Source organism: Pleurodeles waltl, chromosome 9 (assembly GCF_031143425.1).
Source record: "Pleurodeles waltl isolate 20211129_DDA chromosome 9, aPleWal1.hap1.20221129, whole genome shotgun sequence".
Lineage (NCBI taxonomy): Eukaryota > Metazoa > Chordata > Amphibia > Caudata > Salamandridae > Pleurodeles > Pleurodeles waltl.
Window position 1 is genome coordinate 1154847604 of NC_090448.1, and position 11412 is coordinate 1154859015.

An 11412-nucleotide genomic window follows, 5' to 3' on the forward strand; every position below is an offset into this window, starting at 1 on the left:
ATGGAGCATTGTCCTGCATGAAAACCATGTTTTTCTTGAAGGATGCAGACTTCTTCCTGTACCACTGCTTGAAGAAGGTGTCTTCCAGGAACTGGCAGTAGGACTGGGAGTTGAGCTTGACTCCATCCTCAACCCGAAAAGGCCCCACAAGCTCATCTTTGATGATACCAGCCCAAACCAGTACTCCACCTCCACCTTGCTGGCGTCTGAGTCGGACTGGAGCTCTCTGCCCTTTACCAATCCAGCCACGGGCCCATCCATCTGGCCCATCAAGACTCACTCTCATTTCATCAGTCCATAAAACCTTAGAAAAATCAGTCTTGAGATATTTCTTGGCCCAGTCTTGACGTTTCAGCTTGTGTGTCTTGTTCAGTGGTGGTCGTCTTTCAGCCTTTCTTACCTTGGCCATGTCTCTGAGTATTGCACACCTTGTGCTTTTGGGCACTCCAGTGATGTTGCAGCTCTGAAATATGGCCAAACTGGTGGCAAGTGGCATCATGGCAGCTGCACGCTTGACTTTTCTCAGTTCATGGGCAGTTATTTTGCGCCTTGGTTTTTCCACACGCTTCTTGCGACCCTGTTGACTATTTTGAATGAAACGCTTGATTGTTCGATGATCACCCTTCAGAAGCTTTGCAATTTTAAGAGTGCTGCATCCCTCTGCAAGATATCTCACTATTTTTGACTTTTCTGAGCCTGTCAAGTCCTTCTTTTGACCCATTTTGCCAAAGGAAAGGAAGTTGCCTAATAATTATGCACACCTGATATAGGGTGTTGATGTCATTAGACCACACCCCTTCTCATTACAGAGATGCACATCACCTAATATGCTTAATTGGTAGTAGGCTTTCGAGCCTATACAGCTTGGAGTAAGACAACATGCATAAAGAGGATGATGTGGTCAAAATACTCATTTGCCTAATAATTCTGCACTCCCTGTAAATGGCATCATCCATTATAATAACCAGTGGAACCCAAGGGTTGAAACAAAAATTAACGTTACCTACATCTTTTGTGACCTCAAGTTCTTGTGGGGACTTGTTCGGATGTCGAAGGCAGCAGGGTGAAGTGCTTTAGGGAAGAGGGTGGGAGGGGGCTTAAGATAAGACTCTGTGGCTCAAGTGGGCTTGCTAATGTTGCATGGGTATCAATAGGAGGGGGTAATTCTGGTATCTGCACTACCACAAACAGAACAACACTGTCACATTGTGCTGCACATTTGTTTTTACTCCTTAACAGAGACTGTCATTCTCACAAACTTTGGAGAACAGTGATAATGCTGGGTAACACGTTGCCATTTAACAGGGTATCATTAAATATTTACATCTCAGAGATCTGGATAAATTAAATGAGCTGCGTTAAACAAAAAACTAACCTTTTTTGCTGCTTAGAGTAACAGCTGACCGTAAACAATAAATTTGCTGTGCTGGTAAACATAAGTGCCAAAAACAAATCCACGAAAAAAAGGACATCACAAAGTAGAAGGACTTACACAGAAGTTTTAGACAATCTTCGCCCTTGGTCAATCTGTCCTTGAGGTCGCCTGACACAAGCGCAGAGTACGGACAGGACATTTCCTTCAGGAAGCCACTGATCTCCAACTGAAGGCTCTCAATGTCATCTCCGTCTGAAAGAAACAGGAGCCATGAGAACATCTCTCGTCCTAATAACATGAGCCTGGCAGAGTTCAATCCACAAGCATAGAGTGGCTGCAGCAATGAAAATGAGGGACACAAATACTAAAACACTGAGGAATGGGTGGAGAAGTAGGGCGGATGGACATCATTCCAGCATACTTCTCGCTGTCCCCACTGAAGGCAAAAATGCTACAACTACACGCAGGATATTATATATAAAGAGTTATATTTTATTGACATCTGCGACACCAACACTGAATTCTACCAAGATAATGTATCAAATATCTAGCAAAGCCTGCAAATTTTGAGCACTTGAATAATTAAACCCGACTGACTGGACAAACTGTTCCTTTTTTTTACTGGGACAACTTCATTCCTTCCAACTGATTTTCTATGGCAGTCTGTTAAAGGTGCGGGATGGACAGATTAACTATCATGAATTGAAAGGAAGATATTCAATGGTGGGAAGGGCCTACCTTGATCTTCAACGATTCAAGCTCTTAGAATGTAGCTGGGGTGTACATCTTGGGATGATTTACCACATCTAGAATCATAGGTTCTTTGAGGAGAGTTGAGGGCACCCCTGTGATTAATTTACCTGTTCTAATCATTAAGCCATAGCACAATGACCCAAAATATCAGGCAAACCAGCTGGATAACAATACTAGTCCTTTGATGGGTCCTCTTTCTACTCCAGTGTGAGGATATGTGGCTGCGAGGAAACAACTCTTACATTTTTTCCAGAGGAGCAGTGATAAAGATTTATTATGCTTTGCTGATTTAAAAAATAAAAAGACTAAAAAGACAAAAACCAGTCTCTTACTTTTTATATCTTTGGGGAGACTGGCAGAGATATGTGTGGTGCAGACATAAACATGAGTCCCTAGATTGAATGCGGAGAGTGGAAAACCTTAAAGTGAGAACTGTCCTAAATCACAGATCGTGTGTTAAAGGCCTAATGAAGTAAAATGGGTACATTTTGTTTTCTTTCCACTTTTAATGTTCTGGGGGTCCATTTGCTTTAAACCGTTTATTGCTTTCACCATACAGAACGCGATATCTGAACTATTGCGTAAACACAGATCAGACTCTGCCGTTCCTTTATCGGCAATGAGATCTCTGGGACTATCAGTAGCTTTCAGAAGGATGGACCATTGATACACTGAATATGTTTTCCATTGTATTGCGTTTAATTACATCTTTGTTTTACAACTATACATTGCCTTGTTTCTCAAAGGTCTTTACAGTACGAAACAATAAAAACATTTGACTTTGTAGGCAATTCAATAGGAGAATTTGAACAGTTCTTTCATGGAAAGGTATCAGCTAGTCCCACACTTTTGAATCTGAAAACCTACATTTCAGTTGAAAACACAATAAAACGGGCATTCAAATTTTTTTTAAAAAAACAACAAAAAAAACACGTCACACTGTCGACAATGTCATTTCTAAGCTAAACTGTGCACAATGTAAATGAGAAGCAAACTGTTAGCAAAATGTGCAAGTCTTGTTTTCTGAGGAGCTTTGCAAAGTCAGACAACATTATCATTGTAAAATAAAAACAAGCATTTGCAAAGCAATGGGTCTCGCGTTTGCTCGAGTTACAGCTATTAGCGTTGTAAATTACTAACTGGACTTTTCTTGCCATACAAACTGAAAATAAAAAGTAATACAGTTGACATACGCAAACCAATTCAAAGTGGCGCCGTGAACGTGAAGGGGACACACAAAAGGAAAAAGAAGTTCGCTCGCAGTCAAAATTATCAGCAAATGTGCAATTATCCGTGTAACAGGGCCGGTCCCAAGGCGGTAATAAAACCGTCCTTAGGAGGGACAAACGTAATGCATTTACCAACTAAAAGAAAGGATTTTTGAAAGGCATGCCCACAAATGAGTGATAGTGATGAGCATGCGTGTGGTGGGCGTGGTTAAAAGCCCACATACATACCAGCACGTCAGAAATGCAGCGCCTACGCACTGCTACGCTCGACCTAATGAATTATGGCCAGAAACACTGGAGTGTTAACATACTACAAAACTGGGGAAAGGGACTGGATAAGCTATGGTGAGTGTTCTGTCAACATGAGCAGGAGAAATGCAAAACACAAAATAAAATAACAGCAGCGAACTTGGCACATCAAGCATACTTTGGGAGTTCATCAGACAGCGACAATAAGCAACTTATACACCCCAACCTCAGTCCAGTTTAAAGTAGGCAGGTAAGTTCTCAAGACAGGACTAAAAGATAAAGAATAGTGAGAATACCTGCTATAGCACTGACGCTTTCTTCTAGGTCGCACAACAACTTTATTTGAGAACACAGCCAGCTGCATGCCTCCGAAAACTCAGGCGATGAGAGACCTCGTTCCACTGCCTTCTTCAATGCCTCTTCCTCTAGCAAAGGACCTTCATACCTGGAGCGTAACATCAAAACGTATTACAAAACACAAGATCCTAAAGTTTAGAAGACTTAATTGGAACTTAGAATAGATATGGGGAATCAAATGTCGAAAACAGGGTAAGCGTACATGGCCTACAAGAAAAAAAAGAAAGCACAAGACAAAGTAAGTTATGCAATTCTAGTAGGAAGAGAAGCAGGTGCGCAAAAAGTAGCTGTTGGCATGGTCGCTCATCAAAGTCTACACAACAGTGTGGCCTATTTACAGTTGGGAATGCATGGACTGGAAAACTACAACTTGCATCTTTGTACACAATTTCATTGATGAGGTCCATCTGGAGTACATATGTTAGTTACAGAGAAAGCATAGCCAAAGGCATAAAAATATTTAAGGGACACACTAGATCAGGCCTACCAAGGTGCCTGGCAGGGGTATCCAGGTTAGGCCCAGGACAGCCAGAACCATGTCAGATTTCCAGGATAGTCACATAAAACAGATCTACATACAATAAACCAAAATGGAGAAAAAAACCAGTCAGTGGTTACGTTGAAAGTCTTGCATGTATTTTGTCCTCATTAACTCAGCAAAGAGAAGTATGGCAGTGGCATATACATAGACCAGGAGTATAAACAGAGCTCAGTTAATAACCACTTTCCTGGTTTAAAATATGTGGTCACAAGAAAAGGCTTCCTGGGAAAGTAACATCAGAAGATTGTTGTTAACAGAAAGTGAGGTCTTAAGCAATAGCCTTCCAACAACAGTGCCAAGAGCAAAAGCAGTCTTGGAATTCATGGTAGTTGACATTGAGATCATTACGAGGGAAATCCCATTTTGTCCACAAATAGGAGTTTGTGCCTGAATTGCGATTTAAAGATGTGCAAATGTTACCATAACTGTGTTTTTCCCCCATGCACAATTTTCACCTACGTTTTTGCACTATGGAAAAAATCCAACATTTTCAGTTTGTGCACCTTGGAACAGGAGAAAACTTGCACTGAGGCGTGGAGCTCTAAATGCAATATTATTGCACCCTGCTGAATCGGTATTTCTGCTAGTGGTATGAATGCGGCTAAAGACCATGGTATCTGTAATGAACCCCCATATTGTGAAAGCAAAAAGAGACTAAGATCAGTTGCGAAAGCAAATGAGCAAAAAAGCAAACAAGGAGTATTGCTGAAATGATCTGACATCAATTCTACCCATCACAAAATCTTCGTTTCTCCAAACTTCACTCCTGCTTCTCTGCCTGGCCGAAGCTTTTTAAGGTCTGGCATTGGATAAAGGCTATAATTCAATTATATACAATATACTTATTTATAGAGGGCTTTTGACAGCCCTCTTCATTTATTGGTCTGCTGTTGTGTTGTTCACATTTTTGTACTGCTTACAACGGCACTGGGTCAATGAGCCAGCTCTCTTCAATCAAGGGCTAACTTCACCTTGCGTTATGGCATTCTGCTCTTTCACAGAGTATATCTGCACACTAAGGCAGTGGTTCCCAACCTTTTGATTTCTGTGGACCCCGACTTTAACATTAATGGAACCCAGGGACCCCCACTGAATCATCATGGGAATCCGGGGACCCCCGCCTGAGTCATTACTGGAAGCTGGGGACCTAATTTGTCAATATTTTTTTACTTTTCTAGGCTCTCGCGGACCCCCTGAGAAGGCTTTGCAGACCCCCAGGGGTCCCCGGACCACAGGTTGGGAACCACTGCACTAAGGAATTCCCTTCAGTGTCAGGGACAACTATAGCAATGTGTGCTTTTTGAGATAAAACATTTTTGCTTGTAGCAATTATTATTTTTTTATATATATTGTCGAGGACTCTGTTTCTCCAAACAAAACAAGCATTGACAGATTCAAATTCTGAACCCCAATGCCATACCTACAGGTTTAACTTACAGTTTTTCTAATTCTACCAAGCAAATCAACTGATGTACATCGACCAGTAAATATATTTTTTACTATTTGGCCTTAGCTTCCTTTCCTGGAGTCCTTTACTGAGACCTGCAGATGCACTGCTAAGAAGATGCCAACAGTCCTCTCTTGGATAGTGTCCATCTCTTTTGCAACGTGTGTTTCTCTTTTCTTCACTGTATGCATGTAGATTGCTGGAATTGCTACTGTATCATTTCAAAATTGTCTTTCAACTTTTGCAGATGTGACCTCAAGAACCTGACGCAACACTGTGCTGTAGGAACACAACCTCTTCTTTTCTGATCATTATCATCTGTCCAAATAAACCAAAGCATTCCTCCTCCTTATTCTGAGCTCTTGTAAGGATGATTTCACATGGTGAGGTCATCATATCTTACAGCAGCCATGCCTAAGTATTCACCTTCTGTCATGTGGTTAGTAAGAACTCACGTCTCATTTTGTACAACTCTTATGGGTGTACACGCCCAAAGTACATGGCTCAGGTGCATCGCATCTTGGGGCCTCCTTCTACAACATAATTGTGTCCTTCTCACTTCCAACCCCTCAACAGGCCACGTACGAAAGTATAAGATAAATCACATAATTTTCATTTAGGAATGATTCCATGAGCTTCTAGACCACCTGATAACACACCAAGGGGTCTGGTAACCTTGGAAAGCGTAAGATTAGCGTAAACTCTCCCTGGCCTCCTGGAACGTTTACTGTCTCTTGTAAGCATGTGGCTTGGGTTGTCAGTTAGGCTGCCACTGAAAGTCTGTTAACATCGTAAGAACAGTTCAACATAGTCCCGCTTCTTTGTGCCCCCATATGTCTTGGAGGGTGTAGCAAAGCTCTTTACTTATGACAAACATCCATCCACCCTCATTCATAATTGTTATGTTTGTCTGCGGCTCCTCGCATAAACCTGGTCATCTGTGCATGTACTATCATGTTTCCTTAAGCCCCACAACCTACAATTGCTTCCAATTTTCACTAAGATGTCTAAAAGGGGTTAAAAGTCCCATCTTTAGCTCCCTTTCGTGCCTATGTCCCCCTCACTACTATTCCTGCTTATGAGTTTCTATGAACAAGAGAACATTCACCTGCTTCTGCGATAACCTGTACTTGCAAAATGAGGTCCATGTGATCATGTGTTTCTGCACTTTAGAAAACCGCAAGCCTTTTCCATGTTGCATTCATAAATGTATGCCTAAACATGTTACACTTCTATAAGGGTCACCTCGAATTTTGCAGACATCTCAAACATTCCCTTCATACTACAGCATAGTTAAGACAAAAGAAATCAACATCTTTGCCATGGTGGCCTGTCTGAAATCCAATGAATTTGCATTCCTGAGAAGAACTATGTCACTGTTTGAAACAAACCAGACATTCGTCCTCTACATTCTCCTACTTTACTATACACATTAAACCAAATGTGAGCAGGCTGTGTGAAAAGATCTGTGAGCACCATCCACAGTAAGGGATTCAGGATAGCTCTGCCAGTATAAACAATACAAGCTACAATGCTCATTTCAAAGTTTGGCAAACAGAAGTCCATCATCAGAGCTCACACAAACACACCAGGTCCATTAACTGATATTTTCAGAATGGTTTCCTCTAAACTTTCATGCAGCCACTCACATTGACAACAGCTTGTCTAATTCACCAATGTGTCTCCAACAAATGTCAGGGCACGACAAATCTATTATAGGTTTCAGTGGCGGCCCCTCCGTGTGGGCGAAGCTTCACAGCACAACAAATGTGCAATAGGGGCAGTAACAGTGCAACCTTCTTCAACAGAAAAAAATAAGTAAAGTACAGGTGACAATACCTAAAAGGACATCACAAAGTCGTCTCACACATACATTAGAGATACAACACAAGTAATTAACACACTATAGAGGAAGTGGGAGGCATTAAAAAATTGTTGCCGGATTTCCATAAACCAACACAATAAGTACAAAACTCTTGGAAGAAAATAGCCAAACCTCTTATGGAGTCAACATATATTCATGTACTAATATATTCACATACATTAATGTATTAATATAGGATGACGAGCCCTTACCTAACTTTGGCATGCTTCATCAATGGGTTCCACATCTAGTGGTGGGAAGCATCCGAGTACTATTCTTCACCGGTTGTACATGTTCCCAGTTCCCTAATTTAAATGAGATTATCTCTCTTATGTTAACATCCATACACTCCCGTTGTTAAACGGGCAGACCTATGTTAAAACTGCATGTGGGCAAGTTAAAACTGTTTTTACTGGTGTCTCCCTACCACAAGATTACAAACAGGAGGGCCAAGCAATGAACCCTGCTTCTCTGTTCCAGTGCCACGCTTCAATGTTTGAATATGGAACCTGTGGAATCCAGTGTCTTCCTCGGGACTATAGATAACTCATTTCAAACAGAATGATACAGTATGTGGTGCAAATGGCATGTTAACAAGCATCGTAAAGGGGGTAGCAGATTGTGTACATTTCCCCAGGCCCTTGTCACGCTATTGGCAAGCCTGTCAGAATGTGTGGCATAGCGCATGCTGTTTTGGGACACTTACAGCTGATTGGGTGTGGATGGCATGGGCACACAGGCCTTGAGACCACAACCCACACGGCCAACATCAAAACAATTCCTGTCTTTCTACCAGAGCCAACAGGGAAGTGGATATGAAGCAGCGACAGACGGGTCCCATAACTTACCACAGTCCCATCTGTGTTGCATCTCTTCTGGAAAAGCAACCTGGCTGAGGAAAACAGCTGTATGCTCAGCCAGAACCCTCCGTCCTGCTACGGGTGTTGCTTATTTATAGCTGAGGCACAAACTTTTAAATAAAACAAGAGTACTTTGGACTGGTTCACTTTACCACATTAGATTATATCTCTGTACTGAGCTGCCTTTATTAGTATTAGTGAACCAAACTCTTACTTGCCTGATAATTATATTATTGACGCAAGAGGTACGTTGTCTTGTTTCGCCTATGTAAGGTTCTTTTTTTTTTTTTTTTTTATAGCTGGAGCAATACTATGGTCTATCACACAGTGCACATCCTGAACTGAATTATTTCAAGGAGCTCTGAAATGTCAAGCTCATGAAAACTCATGAAAAATCAAAAGTGAGGCACAGGAAAGTAATTGTACAGGGTCAAAACGTTTAGTCACTCTGGAAAGTCCGGGTTAACACCAGGAACTCTGAGTCAGGGCCCTGCCACAAGCTTTTGCCCTGGGTCACACACAAAAAAGTTCAAATGCACTGGGAATGTTATGCACGTGCATTCAACACATCCTTTGTTTTTCCATAGGATGGGGCTACATAAAGTGGAAAGACCTCTTCTTAGAACTGGTACAGCTTGGACAGAAACAGAGGACATTTCTCTCCTTTCTAGGAGAGACACAGCTGGGGCAGAGACAGTGCAAGGTTCCCCATCACAGACATGTACAATTCGAACACCAACAGTGCAAGCTTTGCTTCCTCACAGAACATGCATAGCACGGCAGTAGCAAAGCAAGTATCCCTCTTTCACAAAAGCACCGAGTGTATTGTCCCATTCCCTGCAAAACATCAGGCAGAGCAAACTAATATAAGCTTTCACTGTTCATAGAACATGCACAGTTAAGATTGGCATGTAGATTACAGACAGTATCCTGGAACCGGTGGTGAAGTGGCTGAGAGGAAAGTATTGGTGTGAGAGTGATCGTCATCCTGAAAACGAAGCAACTTTTACTCAGACCTGCTTGAATGCGTTGATTCTTTGGATTTGTATGTATTGACGAGCAGCTGTTACCTAGTAGGGCATTGTTTTTTTTTTTTATGCAGCCCCACCGCAAACTTAGTAACTTTGCTCTAGACAGACATACAGGCGCCAACTTATTCGATAAGGTTTTGAATGTATGTTAATAGCGTTTTAAGGGGATAGATTGATCATCTACAATATGTGGTTGATGTGCGTTTGCAGTATGTCTGGGATAGGTATGAGGAGGTACGAATGGTAGAGAATGGGATTGTAGTTTCTAGGGTTCAATAGAGTTTTTGTATAGAGCTTTGATATTATGATATGCATATGAGATAGTATGTGAAGAAAAATAAAGATGAGTTGAGAACAACGCTTATTTTATCTGAGCCATGAATATTGATATTATAAATGAGTAGAATATTTATATATATTTTTAATGTGATTGTCTGTGGTGTGGTTTTCGTGTTATGCATTCTGTTTTCCCCTGCCCCAGGAACCATTTAGTATTTCAGGGGGTCCCTATATACGCCATAGATTTGAATGCAAGTGTACCATACTCTGTGAAATCCCAGCCTCAGATTGTCAGCTGTTCAAAAGAGGGCCGCCAGTAAGACACATCACATGTAAGCTGTAAGCCTTTGATTCTCCAGATATTCTTTCTACTTCTTTAGCTTTGATGCTCACCAACATTTTCCCTCGCAACACTATTCCCTCACAACATATCATTTCCATTACTCGGTGCTCATAGTGCATCATGCTTTAATGCACCACCTACAACTAGGTTATCCTTTGCCGCCTATATATAGAGGTGTTTTTATCTCAGACTGCAGTCACCCTGATTATTGCAGCTGAACGTGCACTACACTTTACAGTGCCATACCTCTGCCACAGGTCAGTTTAGGGCACACGAAGATTATCTTATTTCCATTCTCCTGCTGCTCACATTTTAATTATTCCTTAGGCCCAATGTGAAAAGCCGAATGCAGGGTTCACGCCCCCCGCTGCATTGCACGCCCTTATCTTGGAAGTTCAGTGCACACCTGAGGATGCACTGCACGCATGCACACACAGGATGCGTGCTGCAGCACCTGAGCTGTGTCCACCTCTGGTGTGATTGTAAAACACGTGCCCTCGCCCTACCAGACCACCACACCCCCTCCACCTTGCTCCTCTCTCTGCATCTCTTCCCCGGACCTACCCCAGCTCCTCCAGGGTGTCCAGCAGGTCGGCCTCCATGCTCAGCCCGGGCCCGCTCACACACACCGTGCGGGGTCACAGCATGTGCAGCCGCAGCAGGGGACCCCGCGGAAACACGAGCCCCGCTCAAGGGTTCCACCCGCGGCCCCCAGCACCGGATACAACCTTCGGAAACCGGCCGGGTCACCCCCTCGGACTCACGCACGGGACCTGCCGGGGCCCCAGGATTCAACAATAGGGAATAAAGCCACAGAGCTGCCGGCCGGAAGTACAACCTGCAGCAGCCGCTCCCGACCCGGAAGAGGTACTTCAAACGAGCCAAGGCGCCCTCGCAGGGCTCAGAAAAAGAACTAGACCGCTAACTTTACCTGTGGATGGCAGGAAAAAGAGGGCCGGAGACGCCCAGGAAGGAAGAGGAGCCGTGGAGGTCGCTCCGCATCGAGCAAGCTGTAGCAAACCTAGAACAAGCATTTGCAATGCAACGGGTCTCGCGTTTGCTCATGTTAGAGCTGATCGCGTTG

At 42.9% G+C, this 11412-nt stretch overlaps 1 protein-coding gene across 1 annotated transcript in view; it reads right to left on the bottom strand.

Moving 5' to 3' along the window:
- Positions 1 to 11163, bottom strand: part of FAM98B (family with sequence similarity 98 member B) — a 35052-nt gene extending 23889 nt beyond the window's left edge. The window contains exons 1-3 of the mRNA XM_069209009.1: positions 10893 to 11163; positions 3903 to 4051; positions 1493 to 1627 (exon numbers count right to left, since the gene is read on the bottom strand). Coding sequence (XP_069065110.1) covers positions 1493 to 1627; positions 3903 to 4051; positions 10893 to 10930 — 322 coding nt within the window. The 5' untranslated portion in view covers positions 10931 to 11163. The remainder of the gene's footprint in view (positions 1 to 1492; positions 1628 to 3902; positions 4052 to 10892) is intronic.
- Positions 11164 to 11412: the final 249 nt, after the last annotated feature.